General features: G+C 46.6%; 1 protein-coding gene across 1 annotated transcript in view; it reads left to right on the forward strand.

Annotated features, from left to right (window-relative positions):
* MARCHF6 (membrane associated ring-CH-type finger 6) overlaps positions 1–22,978 on the forward strand; it is a 2,224,824-nt gene that overhangs the window by 868,356 nt on the left and 1,333,490 nt on the right. Inside the window, exons 13-14 of the mRNA XM_069613753.1 lie at positions 20,521–20,589; positions 20,689–20,763. Of these exons, the coding sequence (XP_069469854.1) occupies positions 20,521–20,589; positions 20,689–20,763 (144 nt within the window). The remainder of the gene's footprint in view (positions 1–20,520; positions 20,590–20,688; positions 20,764–22,978) is intronic.

The following is a 22,978-nucleotide window of genomic DNA, read 5'->3' on the forward strand; positions in this document are numbered from 1 at the left end:
GCTCTGGTTCTGGCTAATTCAAGCAGGAATCTCCCTGTCGGCTGTTCACCTAGCCGGAGAACACAGCGACGGACGCTCTGAACAGGCAGAGCACAGTCTCCCACAAGTGGGAACTAGCTCAGGAAGTCCTTCAAGAGATCTTTGCCCTTTGGGGAACCGCTCAAGTAGATCTATTTGCGACCAGTGTCAACCGGAAGTGCAAACTGTTCTGCTCCAGGGAATTTCCCCCAAGAGGAAGAGGAGCTTTAGGGGACTTGTTCGTAGTGGACAGGGAGTTTCTTCTCCTGTTTGTTTTTCCTCCAGTTCCCGTCATTCCTCACGTGATCAGGAGGTTGAGAATGTTTAGGAAATCCATGATCCTAATTGCTCTGGATTGGGCCAGGAGGACGTGGTACCTGAATCTTCGGGACATGTCCACCTGCCATCCAATAGGTCTTCCAAAAAGAGATGACCTTCTATCGCGAGAGGAGGGTGGGGTTCTCCATCCAGATGTCAAGACATTCAACCTTAACGCATGGTTTCTGAGAGGTTGAGCTATAAGAATTGGGACCTCCCTGTTGACGTAATGGAGATTTTGCTTTCGGCCAGAAGGCCAGCAACTAAATCCTTGCACCGCTGCCATTGGAACACATTCTTTAGCTGATGCAGGGAAAAGGATTTGGATCCTTTTAAATGTAGTACACATACAGTATTCTCTTTTTTGTTACGTTTGGCAAGTCTGGGGCTCCAGATTGGGACCATTAAAGGATACTTGGCAGCGCTTTCAATCTTCAAGTGTACGTTGGAAGAGGTAACCTACTTCAAGATGCCATTCATCATACAATTCCTAAAGGTACTCACTAGCGTGTTCCCTCCATCTCAAGTTTCGATTTGGGACATCAATCTTGTACTAAAATTCATTATGTGTGCTCCTTTCGAGCCACTTCATTTGTGTCCTTTAAGGCTGTTGACCTTTAAGACCATCCTATTAGTTTCATTAACATCAGCCCAAAACCATCCTATAAGTAGCATTAACATCAGCCCGCAGGGTGAGCGAACTACATGCCTTATCTTGTAAGCCTCCATATAATAGTTTCTTTAAGGACAGGGTAGTTCTTAAAGTCAAACCAACTTTTCTTCCAACTATTGTGTCACTTTCATTTATCCCAGAAAATTGTGTAAGCATCTTTTTATCCACCTCCACATCCTAGCAAGGCTGTGGGGAGAATGCATAGGCTTGATCCAAGACGAGCACTTAGCTTCCAGGATGGCTAAGTTACGTCAGGATTACCAACTTTTTGTTGGATACAGGGGTCACAAGTTGGGACTATCTGTTACAAAACAAACTTTTTCTAGATGAATCCTATTGGGCCTTTTCAGAATGCTACAGATTGGCTGAGAAAGAACACCCAGAAGGCCTCCACGCCCAGTCCACAGGGGCATAGCAACATATTCTGCTTTACAGAAAGGGGTGCTGATATGTTTTTGCGGCAGCCACATTGTCTTCCATTCACACTTTCACAAAATATTACTGTCTAGAAGGAGGATTTGGTAAGGCAGTTTCCAATGGATTGTGTCCTCCAACGTATTCCACATCTTTGACATGTAATGTCCACAGCTGTGCACTTCGGAAACTTTATTCGGCAGAGGGCGACCTGCGTTTATGACATTGGGTCCATGTCCCTCGAAGGCCTCCGTCGAGGGCGACGTCACCGGATGTTATAAATAGGACGCAGAGCGCCCGTAGCCTCAGTTCCATTTTTTCCGCAAACTTGTTTGGTCCGAAGAACTCTGCACGCCTCGTGTGTTTCATCACAGTGATGTCTTTTTCTTCGACCCCTCTGACTCTGCGGTCTGGCTTCAAGACCTGCCGGGGACTGCAAGTCGAAAATGTCGATGACCGACCCGCATCGCCTTTGTTTGTGGTGTTTGGGCGTGGGTCACGACACCGACGACTGTTCTAAATGCCAGTCTCTGACTGCCAAGGACTTGCGGAAGGGGAAGTTCCAGGTAGGTAGGAGTTCTAAAGCCAGTAAGTCCTGTACTTCTAAATCGAAAACCAAAGCGGTGTACACTGATGACTCGAGGGGCGACTCTCCGCGTCGGGAGGAGGCCCGGGGTTCTCGGTCCCAGAGTGGTTCCCGCCATTCTTCTTCCTTGTCGCGGTGTTCTCGGAAGCGCCGTCACCGGTCGCCTTCCCAGTCCTCCTCCTCAGAGGATGGTGCCGCAAGGAAAGTGGCATGCCCGACGAAGTCCTCGACTCCGGAGGAATGGGCTGCCTTTAAGGAGCAAATGTCAGTGATATTTCAATCGCAGGTCATGGTTCCAGTCGTGCCTTCTAACGGAGCCGGTAAGGAACGGTCTCGTACCGTGGCTCGCACGCCTTTGGGCTCGGATCCACGACGTGGGAACCTTCGAGGTCCCATTCGGACAAGGCTTCGGATAGTTGCAAGAGACGTGCTTCCAGATCTCAGTCCTAGTCTCCGGCGAGACCGATGCAACTTGCTAAGGGCTCGAAGCCGATGTCGACTCGGTCCATGTCCATCTGACTCGGATGTCAATGCTTTGCCGTCTTATCAGCCGTCGGCATCCGTGTCGATGTCGACGCCAAAGCCTTCGGCGCCCTTGATGCCTTCGGGTATTTTTGACAGCAATTTGCCATTGGAGTACCCTGATTTGGTGGATCCTCCCAGGAAGGCTACGGCGAAGTCTGGGAGGTCAGTATTGGACTCCAGGCCCTCTTCTGTCCCCGGGCCAGGATTTCAACTCCCTCTGGACGACATATATGAAGAGGAAGAAAGGTCTGAATTTGAGGACCCTGGTGAACTTGATGTGGCTCCAATCTTTTCTGGAGACAGTCAATTGTTGGGTTGAGGCAAACCCTTCATGATGCCAGTGGGTTGGACCCTTCTCCAGAAGTGGAATTTGGTAGGCCTGAGTCTGGGGCTCATGCTGAGTCTTCATACAGGCGGCTCATGAAGGATGATCTAACAGACATTTTAGATCAAGTTTCTTCCTCTGACCCGGTGTTACCGTTTCATCTCACCTTCCAGAAAAGGGTGGCAGCTGCTTGGCAGTCACCAGAATCTCTTCTGGCTGTTAATAAATCTTTGATAAAAAAGTACCGCCCTTCCGTTAGCGACCCCAGCTATTTATCCACTCACCCCACTCCCAAGGGGTTGGTGGTTCAGGCGGCTGCGGCCACTTCGAGGCAGGCGGCGTACCCTACCATCCCTCCTGATAGGGACGACAAACGCTTCGACAGTTGGGTTCGGAAGGCATTTTCTGCGGGGAGCATGGCATTGAAATCGGCCAACTCCACTTGTACCTTAGCAAGGTTCTCACACACTCTGTGGAACTGATTCTTTAGCGGCTGAGAATATTCCTGAGGGGGAAGAAAGGGATGGGTTCCTTGCTCTCGTGCAAGGCGGCAAGGATGCCATGTGCGAATCCCTTCAGTCGAGTTTGGATACGGCCGACAGTGTTAGCCGGTCCATGGCTGCGAGCACCGTTCTACGCAGATTTGCCTGGTTGTGGAAGTCGGGTTTTTCTCCGGATGTGCAAGCCTGTCTTCTGAACATGCCCTTTGATGGCGCACATTTGTTAGGCAACAAGGCTGACGAGAGCCTTGAGAGGTTGCAGACCTCGAAAGCTGCGGCAAAATCTTTAAGCGTAGCTGTGCGTCAACCTCCGCCTTTTCGTCCAGGGGACAGCAGTGGAGGGGCGGTTATTTTTGTTACTACTCCTTTGGTAGAACGAGAGGGGCCGCCAGTCAAAGGGGCCAGCGAAAAAGTACCTGTGGTGGTCGAGGAAATAGAGGTGCCAAAGCCGCTCAGGAAGCTGCCTCTTTGCCTTCAGGCACTGCCGCAGCCACTACAAAACGGTCATGAAGCCACGTCCCATGGTTCGCCGGTTGGGGGCAGGCTAGCTCAGCATCTCCAAGAGTGGCGAGCCAATACTTCGGATGCGTGGGTTCTGGATACAATAGCCCACGGCTACTGCCTTCCTTTCCTACAGCGGCCTCACGACAATCCACTGGGGAAACTCTCTTTGAAGCTTCCAGATCCGCTCCTTGTGCACGAAATCTTAACCCGGCTGGAGAAAGGCACTATAGAACTGGTGCCTGTAGCAGAGAGGAACAAGGGATGGAATTCCCCTTATATTTTGATCCCTAAGAAAGACGGGGTATTGAGACCCATTCTGGACTTGCGTTGGTTGAAAAAACTTCTCAGGAAAGACAAGTTCAAGATGGTTACTCTTTCTCAAGTCCTCCAGGCCCTTCAACTTCAGGATTGGTTGGTGTCTCTGGACCTACAGGATGCTTACTTTCATGTGCCGATTAATCCTCAGCACAGAAAGTACCTGAGGTTTGCGGCTGGGGACTCGCACTTTCAGTTTCGGGTCCTGCCGTTCAGATTGACCTCCGCCCGAGGGTCTTCACCAAGCTAATGGTGGTGGTGGCAGCGTACCTCAGGCGAAGTGGGGATTCACGTTTTCCCCTACCTGGACGACTGGCTGATCTGGGCGCGCTCTCCTGACAAACACTGGATCACCACAGACTCCCCTTGCCACCACTCCCCTTGCCACCACTCCCTCCACAGGCTGGGCTTCAACCTAAATTTCAAGAAGTCGCATCTGACTCGTTCCCAACAGCTCCAGTACATTGAGGCAGTGTTACACGTCCTTGGGGAAGTGCTCGCCTCCCAAGGTGAGGGCTCATAACATTGTGCAGATGGTGGACATGCCCACAGTCTCCCGGCTTTCAAATTAGTTTTCGCACCCTCATGGCATCCTGCATTTTTCTGGTGCCAGAGGCCCGGCTGAGGATGAGATCCCTGCAATGGGTCCTCAAGATGCAGTGGTCGCAGTTCTCGGGCAAGATGACGGTTCCCGTTCACATTCCACTCTCGGTCTCCCAGGATCTTCTGTGGTGGGCCAACGAGGGGAACCTGATGAAGGGGGAGCCGTTTTGGCAACCATGGCCAGAGGTGACTGTAGTGACAGATGCTTCCTTCACAGGATGGGGCGCTCATGCCAACGATTTGACCACCAGGAGCCGTTGGTCTCCGTCGGAGTCCAAACTCCACATCAACCTGTTAGAGCGGAGGGCCATCAGGCTAGCCCTGAAGGCTTTTCTGCCGTCTGTGCGGGGGAAGAGTGTCCTGATCATGACGGACAACACAGTGGCCATGCATTACCTAAAAAAAAAAAAGGTGTAGGGTCACTCCCGTTGTGCAGAGAGGCAATGCAGCTCTGGTTCTGGGCCATCCAGCAAGGATCTCTGCAGTTCATCTGGCTGGAGACAAAAATGCGGCGGCGGACGCTCTGAGCAGGCAGAGCACGATCTCTCACAAGTGGGAGTTGGCTCAGGAAGTCCTTCAGGAGATCTTCGCCCTTTGGGCAACACCACAAGTGGATCTCTTTGCCACCAGTGTCAACCGGAAGTGCGAGAGATTCTGCTCAAGGGAATTTCCTCCCCGAGGAGCCTTAGGAGACGCATTCGTAGTGGATTGGTAATTCCCACTGCTGTATGTGTTTCCTCGAGTCCCTGTCATTCCTCATGTGTTGCGGAGGTTCGGTTCCCACATGATCCTCGTTGCTCTGGATTGGGCCAGGAGAGCGTGGTACCCGGACCTTCTAGAAATGTTCATCTGTCCTCCACGCCGTCTTCCCTACCGAGAGGATCTGCTCTCGCGCAAATGGGTCGGGGGGGTTAGGTTCTCCATCCAGAGGTCAAGACTCTCACCCTTCACGCTTGGTATCTGAAAGGTTGAGGTATAAGGATTGGGACCTCCCGGATGATGTGATCGAGGTGTTGCTTTCGGCCAGGCGGTCTGCAACAAAATCCCTGTACCGTTGGCGTAAGTTCTGCGACTGGTGCAGAGGTCACAATGTGGATCCTTTTCAGTGCTCCATTCCTATGGTTTTGACTTTTTTACTTTCCTTGGCCCACAGGGGCCTTCAAGTGGGTACCATTAAGGGTTACCTGGCGGCGCTGTCTATCTTAAGTGCTCGTCTGATGAATGCTCTTACTTTAAGATTCCTTGGATTTCTCAATTTCTTAAAGGACTGACTAATGTGTTCCCAGCGTCCCCTTTCCAGGTGCCGGTTTGGGATTTAAATTTGGTTTTGAAATTTCTCATGGGTGCTCCGTTTGAACCTTTGCACTCTTGTCCTTTGAGATTATCTTTCAAGACTGTGTTCTTGGTTGTGGCTACTTCCGCTCGCAGAGTGAGTGAATTGCAGGCACTTTGCTCTAAGCCACCCTTTACTGTGTTTCACAAGGACAGGGTTGTGCTGCGGGTACGTCCTTCCTTTCTACCTAAGGTAGTATCAGAATTTCATTTGAGTGAGAAGGTGGTTCTCCCATCTTTCTATCCTCCTCCTCATTCTGGTAAGAAAGAGGAGCGACTCCATCGGATGGATCCTAGGAGAGCGCTGAGCTTTTACATTTCTAGGATGTCCAGGGTCAGAGTGGACAATCCATTCTTTATAGGATATGCTGGACACTGACTGGGCCAGGCTGTTACCAAACAGACCCTGTTCAGGTGGATTATCCTCACCATTACGGAGTGTTAACGATTAGCGGGTAAGGACCCTCTTGAAGGGTTGCAAGCTCATTCTACTAGGGGCATGGCTACTTCCACCGCCCTCCAACGGGGAGTTCCTATTACTCCCTGGATACAATCCATGGTCGGGATATGGCCTTTGCTAAGGCGGTTCTTTATTCTGCAATCTGATTGGGTACTCTAAATTCTTTTCCCTCCTCCATTTACTGGTACTGCTTTGTGATGTGGAATACGTTGGAGGACACAATCCATTCGAAGAACAAGTTACTTACCAACTGGTAACGTTCTTTCAACTGGATGTTCCTCCAAAGTATTCCACATCGCCTCCCAGCCTGCCCCTCTGGAGAATTTCCTATGCGATTACAGCTTACGTTTCTGCAAGGCTATGTGCAGTCAAGCAGGCATTGGATTGGTGCCGCACGTTCTGGGGGGAAAAACTTAAACTGAGGCTACGGGCGCTGTGCGTCCTATTTATAACATCCAGTGACGTCGCCGGAGGCCTTCGAGGGACATCGACCCGACATCATCGACGCAGGATGCCCTCTGCCGAAAAAGTTTCCGAAGTGCAAAGCTGTGGACATTACATGTCAAAGATGTGGAATACATTGGAGGAACATCCAGTCAAAAGAACGTCACCAGTTGGTAAGTAACTTGTTCTTTACATGCTGTCCATACCAATTCTTAAATTTGCATCCAAAATTCTCACTCCCTCCTCCAAAACGAATACTCCTTTGGGAGTCTAACTAAAGATGAGGAATACTTGGAAGGACACAATCCATTTGAAGAACAAGTTACTTACCCCTTGTAACGTTCTTTCAATTGAATGTTCCTCCCACATATTCCTCATCGCTCCTCCCAACCTACCCCGCAGTAGAATTTCAGTGCATTACACCATATGCTCTTTCAAGATCTTATACTGTCTTCAACACTCTAATGCCGTTAATGGTGCATGAGGGCGTAAAAACAGAACGGAAGCGAACGCGTTCTGCGTGTGCTATATGTACCAGTGATGACAGCGACCTCGAGACGGAGGCCCTCGAGGGACATTGAGTCGACTGCATCGACGTACAGCACCCTCTGCTGAAAAAAAGATAAGGATATCTACAATAACAAACCCAGCGCTATTGCTGCTTTTTGAGTCATTTAAGTTTAGCTAACGTTATTTTAGGGCAGGTTTCCAGAGACATCAAAAATCAGTTCTTTAAGTGGAATGCAAATGGCGGAGTCGGTGCAGAGTCTCGAGAGTCTGCTAACCTGCTGTATCCTGTTGGACTGCTGCTGAAGCTACAGTGTGCTACAGTCCTCTTTCTACCTCCATCATTTGCTGAGGGGTGTGGCGCTTACAATCCCCCTGTACTGTGCGGAGCGGCGCGGAGTCGGTGCAGAGTCTCGTGAGTCTGCTAACCTGCTGTATCCGGTTGGACTGCGGCTGAAGCTACAGTGTGCTACAGTCCTCTTTCTACCTCCATCATTTGCTGAGGGGTGTGGCGCTTATAATCCCCCTGTACTCCGCGGAGCGGCGCATAGTCGGTGCAGAGTCTCGCGAGTCTCTGGCGGCTCTCGACGCTCTAAGAGTGCAATTTTCATGGATCGAGGAAAAACTTCAAAAGTGCCATCAAGAATCATACACCATCATTTACCCGCTTGCAGTTGAAACGCGCGGAAAAAGGACCCGAAGCGAACTTACCTGTGTGCTGGAATCGCCTTGCCGCAACAGCCGGGAACAATCAAGTAAGGAAATCCAAACCTAACTCCTCCCCGGCCGCGCGCATAATCTCACTATCGCGCGTGTCCATGGAAAAAACGTGCGCTAGCGTTTCCCGAACCGTGTCTGTCGCTGCTACCCTCTTGAATGCCTCTTATTTTGACTGGGACTGCAATCTCTCCCCCGATAGACTAACAAACTCAAAAGAAATAGGAACTGTACCCATAGGCTCTGGTTACAGGGAGAATGAGGGTGGGTTCTTCGATAATAAGGAAGAGCGGGAAGGGAAGGCGTCCTGCCTGGTTCCATGAACACGAGTGCAGGGTATTCCCCAGCGAGTGGTTCACTTGCGATGGTCGAGCCGACAGCGGCAAGCAAATTAGTCATTCCTGAGGGGGATCAGCCCTCTTGTACACGGTCTGCTGACTTGGCCGTGCCCCTGTGCCTACCGGTAGCTGCAATGCCATCTAGTTTGCCAGCTGCCGACACGTGGGAATCAGTAAACCGCAAAACACAAAGGCTAACCTCTGAAGTCACCGGTGCTTGGCTAGAAAGCACCTTTGAACCGGCTCTTCCGTCTCCTCGTGTGAGAAGTCCTCCTCAGTTCCATCAGCCTAAAGACTCTGCATTTCTTCCAACTGTACCCGTCTTCTCGCCTCCTTGCGAAATGCTTGCGAAAGAGGATGAAGGAGACTGTGCCAACGAAGTCTCGATAAGCAATACGTCAGTAAATCTGACAGAAGGAGATGAATGAGGCTCAAGGGATACTAAAGACACCTATGCTCCTGCCAACTCTACTGAACCTAAAGACCCAAACATACCTCACGATGAAAAGCGCAATTCCTTGGCTATAGTCAACAAACTACTAAATGAAAATGAACAGTTCCTTAAATGCCAAACCAGCATCAAATTACACTGGGTTTAACAGCAAACCTACTACCATTGAGTCCTGCATAGAGGCACAAGCTCACAAAGAGCCCGCTGGTAACAAACTATCTAGTATCTCATGGCCGAGGGGCCTTAGAAAAAGAAGACGAGTTGCCTCCAGCGAATCTCCTCCGATACCATGTTCTCAAAACAGGAAGCAGCAGCGTGGAACTTCTATGATTCAAACTTCACCAGTGTCGTCTAGGTGTCACAAGAAAGTTAACACAAGACTTTCCATATCTTCAAGCGACGATGAGAGGCCTGATCTTTCATCTCTGGACGAGTCGATGTATGTCTCACCTATTAGACATCAGCAACCTAAAGAAAAATCTCGCAAGCACAGAAAATCCGCCACTCAAATACTGAGAGAGGTTAAGCTGCAGAACATCGTGAAAGAGGCCTTAAATGATCTCAGACGTTCGTTTTGTCATCACTGACTATAGCTATGGCCCCAATGCTCAAGCTTTATGAGCAAATCAACGACAACTTAAAAGATGTAACCACACTTGCAGCACTCTCAAACTCCAAACTTGCAGCCGCAGAATTGTCTCATAATGGAGGAAACATCAAAGTGCTTGAATACATCCAAAGATTTGAGGTTTTAACAAAGGATCTAGCGGATCAAAAACGCACTAACATCGACGAGAAACGCTTACTGTCTGAAATAACAATAGAAGTGTTAAGCTTATTGAAACAAACACAAATACCCAAGAGATCGGTCCATGAGTCCTACCTAGCCCCACGGTCCGTTGAGTCTAATATACAAATCGCGGTTGATTCATCAATTGTTCAGAATGGCGGTGTCTTTCAAATGGATGATTCTGGAAAGTCATCAAGATCAACTCTCCCACTCTCGACAATGAACGGTCAAGAGGTGGTAATTGCATCTAGGCACCTGAAAAAGCAGACTGACTACTCCTCAACAGGCTCCTCATAGTGATGAAAAGTCTGCTAATGAAACCATTAGCCTTCCGGCCGTGGTTCAGCCAGGAACGCCATTGGAAATACCTGCGACTGTTCCAGATGCCTATATTGGTAATCGTCTGCCCGATGCAAATATCGCATCACCTCCCATTGACCAGCCAGAAACTTCAACGAAAATTCCTCCAACCGCTTCAACTGTTCCTATTGGAAATAGTTTGTCTGATGCAAATAACTCATTACCATCCACTTCAGCTAACAAAATGAAAGCATTTGCCCTGACAAAAGAGACAAAACATACGAAATATTCCAGAAATTACAAACTGCTGACGCAAATAAAGCGCAAGGAAAAAAAACCAAAGAAACAAAAATGCAAACGAAAACGTAACAACACGGGCTCAAGGAAATTTCTAAGGAACTTAAAATCAGTCAATGTATTTGTCAACACAAAGAAAGTAAACGAATTACCTAAAAAGACCAATACATTAGTCAAGCAAAACGACACTGCCGCACCTGAACCCGCAATTGTGCTTGATGAAAGTGCTGAAATTGATGAGCAAGAGCTCTTGAACTTATCAGTCTATGAAGAGGAGACAAACGCTGAAATGGACGATGAAGAGCCTGCACTTAACAATGCATGTACCGATGCATCGGCAAAATCAGATCGGCAAATCGCCCGATGGGAGCAGCCCCCGCAACTAGCGGGCGAGTCTGCGTACTAATACGCCCGCCTCCTGAAGTTATTCCTTTGTCACCCGTTGAAAAATACAACAAATTCAAAACTATGGCAGAAAAAAGAAGACGCTTGGGTGTCCGGAATGAAGCCTTAAAAGTTGCAAATGAAAACAGTATAGATGGCTGGGTTCAGCATAATAAAATGCAGACATAATCAGTGACGAAAACAAAAATCAATAAGGCTGATACGGCCAGTCCGAGCCATCTTATCTCGAGTGATGCCAAAATACATGTAACAACAAACCCAGAAAGCAAAAACCGAGGAAGACCGTCACAAAACTTCTTCGCAAATAAAGACAAATTGGAAAAACCTGCGAAGTATAGGTTAATCTTGGAAAGAATTTTGGACACAAAAGATGGCTTAACTCTGAATCGAAATAATGTCCTTAGACTTCTACATCATGTCCCAGGACTACGGTCAATAGAGTCCAATGACATTCAAACAGTGGATTTCCTCAATGATCACCAGAATGACAAAGTCCGACTACATATAAACTCCAGGCTAGTCTGCGACTTACTCTTAAATGCAGTCCCTTTCTTGTTGTCCTTGGGTTTTGATATCCATGAGGAAACTGCAAATAAAGACGCTGCACTGTGTCCTACAAAGTTGGAGGAAGTAAGGGATAACAATTCACCTCTAACACACAAGGTCACCTTTGGAAGCGCTGTCAGCTCAAAACACTCCAATAGAGAATGCAACGTGACAGTTGGCAAAAAATCGGAAAATATCATTGAACAACATAGCCCCCCCCCCCCCCAAGAAAAATTCAACATGGAGGAAATGATTAAAAGCACGATCTTGGGCATGTCTTCAGCTGAAAGTGAGGAAAACCTCAATTTACAAAACTTGGACGGCAGCAACATTCCAAACAACTGGAATTGGCTTGTGGGAGTCCTGGGAGGGCAAACTAGCTAATGCCATCAGGGGCGTTCTAACCCACATATGAATGTCCTCTCATGGAACACTCGAGGATTTACCCATTTGTTTAATGAATCTAAAAAAAGCCCACTGAATCAAACAGTGATATGCCTTCAGGAAACATGGTTGACTCTATGCCCAATGTCTGATGACTATGATATAGTCATGAATCCAGCCATAGCGAGAAAAAAGGGTCGTCCATCTGCTGGCCTAATAACGATGGTGGAAAAAAATTCGGGATGGAAAGTAAAAAGCGCCACTAATCATACACCATACATTCAACATACAATTGTTGAAGCAACATCTATGGCCCACGGAAAAAAAACCCAGCTTAACATACTCAATCTATACTGGCACCATAAAGAAGCTGGCACATATAAATTCATGAACACAGTATTGGACCTAATTGATGTCATCAACAGTGAGCAACAGGTCCCCAACATAATTTGCTGTGGTGATTTGAATTTGTCGTGCATAAGGGATGTGAAAGATTCTGCTACATCAGCTACAGTGCAAAAATTGGCAGTGAAATGGTGCCTGGCATTGCAAGAAAGAAATATAACAATGGCTAATGGTAACATGTGCTGAGATATTCCTGCACAAAAGACCTGGAAAAACAAAAACTCACATCTATCATAGACTACTTTTTCATCTCAGAAAACTTAAGTCAACGAGCGGTGGCATTGACAATATCAGAAGACTCAAACAGTGACCATAGTAAGTTAATACTTACTTTGCTCTCGCCGACTATAGAGAAAGCAAACAGTTGGAGGAATCAAGTTGAAGTTGAGCCTAATAGAACTTGCCTGAAAATAAGGCCATATGAGGTAAAGTTGGTCGCTGAATCATATCATAACCTCATAACTATCTCAACAGATCCCAGCCTTGAATACACCGCCGTTCTAAAACAGTTTGACTGTCCAAAATCGATCAAAAAGACCGGACTTCATACCGAAACACTGCTATAATCACGAAATTGCAATAAGAAAGAGGCAACTACGTAAAGATCTAAGACAACATGCACAACTTGAATTCGAACAGCGACAGCACGCAAAAAAAGTATCAAAGCAACAATATAGAAATTGGCTAATTTCGCATAAATCCATTCAATATCGACAGGACAGCGAAGCCATGCTAGCGTTGCTAAGCAACAAGAACTCAGCTGACTTTTGGAAACTAATAAATAACATGAACTGTCAACAAAGTGCAATCCAAACAAATATGGTGCCTCAAGCTGAATGGCTCACACACTTTGATTCGGTCTACAGAAAAAGCAGCACAACTATTGAACCCAATCTACCGCAGCTCACTGAATGGGATTTAAAGTTCGACAAGGAGCTCAGAGTATCCAACGAGCATCATCCTCAAGAGCCCCCGGTCCCGATGGACTAACCAACTTTTTAATAAAACAAAATCCAGAAGATTGGTCTGAATTTCTCATGCTATTGTTCACAAGGATTGCGGAGGAAGCCAACATACCATCTAACTGGAAATCGGCAATTGTAATTCCCATTTTCAAGAAGGGAAATGGAGCAGATCCTAAGAACTATAGGCCCATAGCATTATTAGATGTCCTCGGCAAAATATTTGCTATTCAGTTACAAAAACAACTAATGGAATGGATTGAATCAACAAAACACCTGGACTTCCGACAAACTGGTTTTGTCCGAGGCGTTGGTTGTGGCCTAAATCTGCTAATATTGAATATACTGAAAATGGATGCTATAAGAACAAACAAGAAAATCTATCTCGCATTTGTGGATTTATCCCAAGCGTTTGATAGCATTGACAGGGAATTATTATGGAAAAAAATGGCGAACTGGAATTGTCCTCTCAGTCTACTCCTGGCTATCAAAGCACTACACACTGATACAGTAATAAGGGTGAGGCTGAATCAACAGGGTCTTCTCTCTGACCCAATAAAAACCTGTAGAGGAGTCAAACAGGGCTGCCCACTGGCATCTATAATATTTAATCTGTTCATCTCAGACCTGGGGGATGCATACATGAATATAAATGCCTTTGCCCCAAAAATTAACGGAAATGAAGTAAACTGGCTCTTGTATGCGGATGATCTAGTCCTATTAAACCTAACACCCATAGGACTACAACAGAAACTGTACATACTCGACCAATATGTCGCTCAAAACGGTCTGACCGTGAACTCCAAAAAATCAGCAATCTTAACACTGCAAAATCTTCAAAAAAATAAAGTGTGGGAATGAAAAAGTTTGAATGGAGAATTGGGAAAGAGTCAATAAAAGGCATCGACCAGACACTGTACCTTGGCATGTGTATTAGCTCGAGCATAAACGACTTTCCTTGGGTCGCGAAAGCAAAAGATAAATGCAAACAACTAACAGCCCAAGCCTGTATACTCAACAGGAAATTTGGCAAACACTCGCTAAAACCTGTTATGGATTTCTCTAAAATGAAATTAATTCCGGCGATAACACACGGAGCAAACAGTGCCCTGGGATGTCCAGGCACCTTATGGTCATCGTTAGAACATCATTTATGGTCCAAAGTTTTGCGTCTTCCAATGGGTGTACCAACTGCATGCATAAGGTATGAGCTAAGTCTCTTGTCCATCAATGCAATAATAACGTGGACTACGCTAAATGAGTACAGAAAGATAACCATTGAACCAACCGCTCCACAATATCACATCCTAACTAATGCACACACAGGTAGTGTTCTGTTTCAATGGACAAGACGCTGTGAAAACATCTTAAGTGACTTAAGTACCAATAGAGAGTTACTCCATGTGAATCCCACCAAAGTAAAATCGTTATTATGGCATCAAGATTGGATTGACCCATGTGACACACGAGGGACTCACAGAATCATGAGAACATGTCCAGGTGAAGCAAGAAAAATAAATGATCCACAAGCTTACCTGCTCAAGTTCCCAGACCCTGCTCGTAGACTCCTTTATATGAAATATCGTTTGAATCAATTTCCAATAAGAGAGACGTTAGCGATTCGACAAAAGTATGGAGCTCCATCGGTGATCTGTCGCCTATGTGGAAAAGAAAATGAAACATTAAAACACCTCACACTATACTGCATGCAACTGCGACAGAAACGTTGCAGTTGGGAAAGTTCATTGTGGCAAGACCAACAGTGTCCGCTGAGGATTGGTAGGCTGAGATGCATCAAGACGTCGAGCACAGCTTAACAATTGAATTGACTTTCCTTTTAGAAAAAATGGATCTAAAGCTGGAAAAATATGAAAACGATATTGAAGTCGTCATGAGTTCTGCTTGAACTTTGGAAAGGCAATTTTGTCTAAGCTGCAGAGTTTCCATGCATCGTGTTGTGGGCCTTCCTTATGCTTTCCTTACGTGTTGCTTGATTTCCATTTTCCTTTCTTTTTCTTGAAGCTCCATCTGAGGATCTCTCCCCAAGAATGATTTCTTTTGTGAATCTGATTTTTCATAATTTTTGTACAGAATTTTTTAAAGGTTTGTAACAAACCAATAAAAATAATTAAAAAAAAAAAAAGAAATCTGAAGCAGCTAAGCTGGAGAGGATATCTATTTAAAGATGAGGAATACATGGGAGGAACATCCAATCGAAAGAACATTACCAGGGGTGAGTAACTTGTTCATTTGACAGAATGCCTTACGTGGGCAATGAGTTTTCTGCTTAAGTAACCATTTTCTTTGCCTTCTGGGTATGCTTCAAATCCTTTTTTTTTTTTTTTTTTTTTTTTTTTTTTTTTTTTTTTGTCTTGAAGCCTTTTTTGGTCCATGCCATTCTTCCCACTCTGTTGCAATTTCAGTGTGCTGTTGTGGTCAAAACGACATCAGTGGTATTCCAGAGTGTTACTGGTTCTTTGGGGCACCATGTCCCTCTAAGCATCTCCTCCAATACCTCTACTTCCCAGGATCCTATCAAAGTTAGTCGGTTTCAGGAATTTGGCACTGATCCTGATAGCTCTGCTGTGGCAAACTTGCTTCTGGCTCTCTGCCCGATGAAGGCATGCTTGGAGGGCCCAGTCCCTCTCCTGATTTACCACAACCTCCTTCATAAGCAAATGGAAAGTTTCCTACCCCTCGTCTCGATTGCTGATATGTTTCAATCAGGCTTTCGGCCGGGGAGACGTACCGAATCTGTTTTGAACTCAGTGCTTGATGATCTGGCATGCCTGGTTGACCAGGGTGGTGTCGGAGCCGTCCTGTTATTAGATCTGTCCCTGGCTTCCGACACTGTCGATCATCCCACCCTGGTCTCCCGGCTATCTGCGGCCAGACTGTCAGGCCAAGTCCTTGATTGGTTCTCGGCTTTCCTAGTAGACAGCTCACAGTCAGTATCTCTCCCTCCCTTCCGCTTGGGGCCTATCTCTCTTGTATGTGGAGTCATGCAAGGATCAGCATTATCTCCCCTTCTGTTTAATGTTTATATTGGACTCCTGTGGGTCCTTCTCCAGTCTCATGTGTTCTGCTTTTATTCCTACGCGGATGATACCCAGATCCTGGTTTGCTTGGGCCTATCTCAGTCCGAGACAACTGCCCACTTGAGGAAATGCCTGGAGGAGCTAGGGGGATGGATGACCTCTAACTGGCTAAAGCTTAATGCTAGAAAAACTGAGGTTTTGGTTGTAGGCACTACTTCTCCCCATCTTTTCTGGACCGCAGACTTCTGGCCGGCTTCCCTTGGCCCACTTCATACGTCTGTTCTGTCAGTCAGAAATTTTGGGATACAAATCACTGCCTCCCTGACCATGGACGAGCAGGTGGCCGCAGTCTGTAAGACCAGACATTTTAAACTGCGGGTCCGGAGGAAGGTTCTCACTTTCATTCCCACAGCCTGCCAAGCTCCTGTGGTTGCTGCCCTAGTTTTGAGTGGAGTAGATTACTGTAACTCACTTTATCTAGGGCAACCTCTTTACCTGGTCAGACGGCTACAACTTTGCCAAAATGCAGTGGCGAGATCCATTCTTCTCCCTCTGTTTGGAACACATATGCCCCCCTGCTGAGACAACTACATTGGCTCCCTGTGGCTTCTCGGATTATGTTCAAGTCTATGTGTATGGTGCATCAGGCTTTCTATGACATTGGAGCAGATAATTTGAAAGCAAAATTTGTGTGCAATTTCCCCACTCGTGCTCTCCGCTCCCACTCAGCCCTCTTGATAGTTGTCCCTTGGTTTAGGCGTGCCCCCTCTGGTGGGTGTGCCTTTGTGGCTGCAAAAGCTTGGAATGAAATTCCCCTTGCTCTACGGGGTATCGGGTAATAAAATTGCGGCAAAAATGACGCTGGTAGAAGAAATCGCGGCAAAAATGCTGTGGTTTGACCCGGTAAAGGTTTACCCCATTATACCATTTAAGGGTAGTGGGGGTTGCGGGGGTGTCCCCTGCATCCTTTACATGATTGTGGCGACAAATCCACAGCATTTTTGCCACAATATATTGTATACACGGCCATTTTTGCCGCGATTTTAAGACTTGGAACCCTCTATGGATGACTGTTTTGTCTTTCGGCGGAAATTGAAAACCTTACTATTCTAAAGTGCATTTTATTCTATTTTATTGAAATCTCCTGTATGGCTCAGCGCCATGATGCCCTTGGGCGTACGTGCGCTCAACAAATTCCCATAACATATTAGCAGCTTGGTTCCTTAGATTTGGACATCTGGTCATTTCAGCTGATAACTTAACAATTAGGCAGCTAGAACAGATTCCAATACATGAGCCAATGGGTCAGATTCTGTCACTTGTCTCTGGACAGTTACATCAATCCTCTGCCTGGCTCACTCAATGTGCTGTCTTTTCTTTCCCATTGGCATCTTCATACATCACAGCCGAATCCTACCCCTCAAATCTAGCAGCTATTGGAGCATACAAGAGGCCTTCTTTTCATCCTGGAACCCAGGTGTTCATAGACATTTAGGACTCATGAGACCCCACACTGTATTGGACCGTAGCATTGTCTCGTCTGCCCTGGCCCATAAACCCTTTGAGCCATTGGCTTCTACTGACTTAAGTTTCTCTTGAAAGATTGCCTTTTGGTGACCCTCACATCTGCTTGTAGAGTTAGGGAGATGCATGCGTCTTCTACTTCTGAGTCATATGCTGTCTTTCACATGGACAAAGTGGTTGTAAGATCCCACCCGGCTTTTCTTCCTAAGGTGGTATCTTCTTTCCAATGAGGATTTGGTTCTTCTCACCTTTTTTTCCCCAATTTTCAATCTCTGGCGGACATGGTTCTTCATTCCCTTTTCGTCAGGAGAGCTCTTGGGCTTTGTGCTATGAATACAGAACATATTATGAAGTCATGTACCCTATTTGTTACTCTGGTGAACAACACCCTGGCACTTTGGCTTCCAAGGCCACCATATCTTGGTGACTTGTTTTGGGTATAAACCACTGCTACTTTCTGCAAAAAGGCCCAAGCCCCCCACTCCCCTTCCCCTTCCCCACACTTCTAAAATGCCTTTATGCTCACCTTATCAGAACTAAAGCCATGGCTGTGGCTTTTCAGCGTAATGTTTATTGCGATGTGATTAGCAAGGCTGCTACATGGTCCACTCACTCTTCCGTCTATTGTCTCGATACTATTTTCGGAGCTGATTCTAGCTTTAGTCAAGCAGTCCTATCTACAAATCATTAATGGTTCTCATCCATGAAATGTTCATTGCTATGAAATCCTCTATCAGTAGGGAGGAAAGGGGATGAGACACTGTACTAACTACTGTACTTCTAGTCCCCTTTCTTCTATACGACCCAGCCTACCTCTGTATTTTAGGTAGATATAGTAGGCCAGCGGACAAAGGACTGATGTGTGAGGCTGGTAGGAGGAGTCTGTGTGGGCGGGCATGCACAGGGACGCCCTTGTGCCACAAATCTAAAAGGGAAGTTTGTTTTGCGTTACAGAAACGCTCTGGTACCGTCAGCATGGGACAGACTCCCATCAGTATGGAGGAAAGAGGACTATGGGTTAGAAGTGCACAGTCATCACTACAATGATTAACTGTTTAAAGCCAATGACAGGCATGAGTGCCTAGGCATAGTCTGGCCTATCTGTGCGTTTTTCTAACAAGCTTAAAGTAGAGTTCAGTAATTGGTGAGGTTTTTCTATAGTCCTCTGTCGATGGGTTCACCAAGATCAACCTTAGTTGTTGAACAGGTCATCCACCAAGTTTGTCAAAACGCACTGTGGTAAAGAGCAGTTTGGCCTTACTGTTAGGAGGAGAGAGAATGGGACCATGTTACATTGAGTCTCATCCAAACAAACAACTAGGTACTTAATCCATGAGCACTTTAAAAGCTCAAGGACTAAAAGTGAAACAGAAATGCTTAATAGTTAAAGACAAGGTGATGGATATTGCAAAGGAGGCCAAGGAATCTCCGGTAAACAATGACCCTTTTCATTTTTGCATTGGGTCTAAATACTGTTAAGGGCGCAGATCCAGTGCTTGGCCCAACGAGGTGGCATGACCAGGAAATCAGGATCTGCAATGTTGGAGGACTTCTCCCTTTAGACAGCTCATATGGAGGAATGCACAGCACTGAGGAAGTGCTAAAATTACTTGGACAAGTCACAGGATCCTCGGGTGTGGATGGAAGTACTCCAGTCGGGCAGATATGGGCAGTTCATTGATGGGGGGAGCATCTGAAAGGGTTCGAGTCTGGATTGCCCTAGACTGAGCATTACATTTGGCAGAAAGGCATTGAGCCATGCAGGTTCTAGCCAGTCATGAGGAATGCCCACTTCACTCATTGGTGCATCATGATGGTAGAAAGCTTTCGGGGAGTATCAACAGGATGCAGGCATGGAAGTAGCTCCAGTGAGGATCACCAGCAAGAAGATGAAGCAGAGATTGGAGCAAGATGTTTCTACTCTGAAAGGCAGTTATTCACTGTACAGCAGTCTTGCCAAAATATGGATCCTTGGGCCCTTCGTAGTTCCAAGGGTCTTCAGCTAGGTTTCAGGAAAGCTGATCTGCAGAACGACCAGGTGTTTCCCACGTTTTTCCCACTCTCGCTTGCACTCAGTTTCCCTCTAACTCTCACACTCCGTCTCTCATTCTCACACTCACTCTCGCACACACCACCCACTCCCTCACATTCGCCGTCATGTTCATTCACACGCAAACTTTCTCTCTGACTCACTCTGACTCTTTCTCATCTGTGACTTCAATTTGACTGCAGCGCACCTATCAAAGCTTTGGCAGCCATTGAGTCTGGATTGGCAGCCAAGCTCTATTTTCTCAGTCACCCGAATGCAAATTGGTATAGATGTGTATGGGAGACCTGCATGCGGTCTAAACGAAGTACAACTTGCGCATGTACCTTTATGAACTCTGCAAAGAGCCCAGATAGGCAGAATGGCATTTTCACTATTCCTAATCGTCCAAACATTGTACAAAAGAAACTGGACAGTGTTTAGAACCTTTAGAAATGTGCTGGTAGTCACTCTGAATTACACTTTTTTAAAATTGAATATTTCCATATATTTAGGATCATGCAGGGAGGGGCCCTCCCATATGGAAGTGCTTCAACATTTAAAGGTGTTTTTTTGCTCCTGTATGTTTTAGGACTGAAGCCATCCATTCATTTGCCACCATTGTATTAAATTATAATCTGCCTCAAAACTGAAAACTCGCATTGATATCCAATCTGGTTTTTTCTTTATAAAAATGCAAATTTTACATTTTAAGTGTGGCTAAGATGAACTGGTACAGTCGTTTTTGATTTCCTAACCATTCAAACCTTTTGTAACACATTATCTGCCACTGCTTTCCTTAATTATTGATAGGGACTTGCAGCACTTGTAAAATTTCAGCGTTCCCGTCGTCTGTTGGGTGTCTGCTATATTGTTGTCAAGGTAATGCTTCATTTTTAAAACATTTGTAGCTAAAGTTTTATTTTGCCTGTTTTACACACTATACTAATACTTTATTTTTACACAATTTCATTTGCCAAGGTCTCTTTATTAGTTGTTGTGGAAATCGGTGTGTTCCCTCTCATTTGTGGCTGGTGGTTGGACATATGCTCCTTGGTAAGTAATATGGGTCCTTTATCCTATTTATTATAGTGCCTTTGAATCCACTGTTTTTCTTTCAAGCCAGGAGTGCACAAGGGAATGTAATTTTCAACCACATCTTTCATCAATTTTGGATTTGTTTTTTAAACATTTTATTTTTAGTTTTTGTGACTTGTTTCCTAGAGTTTTAACATGCATCTTGAGGCTCGGCAATGGAGATAGCACATGCTAGGTCATTGCTTACTGTGATTACCCTAGGCTGTGCCCTCCTATCTGCCAGCCCAAAACTGCTGCAACCAAAGCCCTACAACACTGGACCGGATAGAATGGTTTACAGTTGGTTTGGCTGCAATCTTCTATTTAGAGTTCCTTACCTTTGTACCTGCACCCATAACCAACTTCATCGCAAACAGGGCTTTGCACAGGTTTTAGCATCATTATCTCATTCCATTTGCTAAATACTCCCTTATTCCAGGGTTTTACCTTGCTTTGTTAGATTTTAATTCCGCATCCTAAATCCATCACAAAGTGCAGACTGCAAAGAAAAAAAAATGTACTGGACTTCTCTGAAATAGAAAGGGCCAAGTTTGAAGAAAGCTTTATCATATAGGAGATGTAATAACGTTTTCCAATGTCCATTGCAGCAGTACACTTTATCAAATATAGTTGTTGCATATTTGCCAATTAATTGCGTGCCGATTAAGCCGTCCGAGTGACCACCAAATCCTTTCTTCTGGTACATTGCATCTGGCAGTCATTGCAAGGGTCTGCTGTGCCCAAATGTTTTCTCTTCATATGTTTTCTACTGTCCGTGTTTCTATTCCAGAAAACCTTCTAGTAAAAGGTTCACCTCCTCTCAAATGCTTTTCGTAAGTGTCTACTCAAGGACTTAGTTTATTTTTAGTTTTTTGAGTTGTCATAAAAAATTGAGAACCGCTAATTTAGGCCCGGTCTGATGCATTCTTCTATACTGTTTTGGTAGTTCATTCTTCTTTAATGTTTTCAGCGCAGTTAAACTTTGTTTCTTTAAGTCACTTGATGGAACCAAATGAAACTGTAATAAAAGTATTGGTAGAGACATGTCAGTAAAACATCCAATTTTTGTTTCCATGAAAAAGGTAAAACAATTTGGTGCCCTGCCAATCTCTTGCCCGTTTTTTCTGGCTAATCTCTCCTGCTGTTCTCTTCTTGCCATCTGCTTGCCCCTCCCACTTGTCTGTCAAGTCTCTTTCACACTGTCGCTCTGCTGCCTTTTCTTCCAATTGTCCTCCCTCCTTCTGTGTCAGTCTGCTGCCCTTTCTCCCTTCTGCTGTGTCGGTCGGTCTGCCTCCATCTGTGTCTGATGGTTGGTCTGTTGGCCTCCCTCTTGCCCTGCCGGTCAGTCTCCCTTTCTCTCTCTCTGCCGTTCGTTCTGCCTATATCCCTCCATCTGTCAGTCTGCCTCCCTCTCTCCTTCCATCCCTTTTACGTTTGTTTGCTTCCTTCCCTCCGCTGTCGCTCTGCCTCCCTCCCTCCCTCCCTCCCTCTGTCTGTCTGCCAGCCTCCCTCCCCCCTTGCCTGTGTGTCGGTCTGCCTCCCTCCCTCTGTGTCGGTCTGCCTCCCTCCCTCCCTCCCTGTCTGTCGGCCTGCCTCTGTGTCGGTCTGCCTCCCTCCCGAACCTCCCTCCCTCCCTCCCTTACTCCCTCCCTCCCTCTGTGTCGGTCTGCCTGCCTCTGTGTCGGTCTGCCTGCCTCTGTGTCGGTCTGCCTGCCTCTGTGTCGGTCTGCCTGCCTCTGTGTCGGTCTGCCTGCCTCTGTGTCGGTCTGCCTGCCTCTGTGTCGGTCTGCCTGCCTCTGTGTCGGTCTGCCTGCCTCTGTGTCGGTCTGCCTGCCTCTGTGTCGGTCTGCCTGCCTCTGTGTCGGTCTGCCTGCCTCTGTGTCGGTCTGCCTGCCTCTGTGTCGGTCTGCCTGCCTCTGTGTCGGTCTGCCTGCCTCTGTGTCGGTCTGCCTGCCTCTGTGTCGGTCTGCCTGCCTCTGTGTCGGTCTGCCTGCCTGCCTCTGTGTCGGTCGGTCTGCCTGCCTCTGTGTCGGTCGGTCTGCCTGCCTCTGTGTCGGTCGGTCTGCCTGCCTCTGTGTCGGTCGGTCTGCCTGCCTCTGTGTCGGTCGGTCTGCCTGCCTCTGTCGGTCGGTCGGTCTGCCTGCCTCTGTCGGTCGGTCGGTCTGCCTGCCTCTGTCGGTCGGTCGGTCTGCCT

The sequence above is a fragment of the Ambystoma mexicanum genome, chromosome 5p (genome assembly GCF_040938575.1).
Source record: "Ambystoma mexicanum isolate Mex_15411 chromosome 5p, UKY_AmexF1_1, whole genome shotgun sequence".
NCBI classification, from domain to species: domain Eukaryota; kingdom Metazoa; phylum Chordata; class Amphibia; order Caudata; family Ambystomatidae; genus Ambystoma; species Ambystoma mexicanum.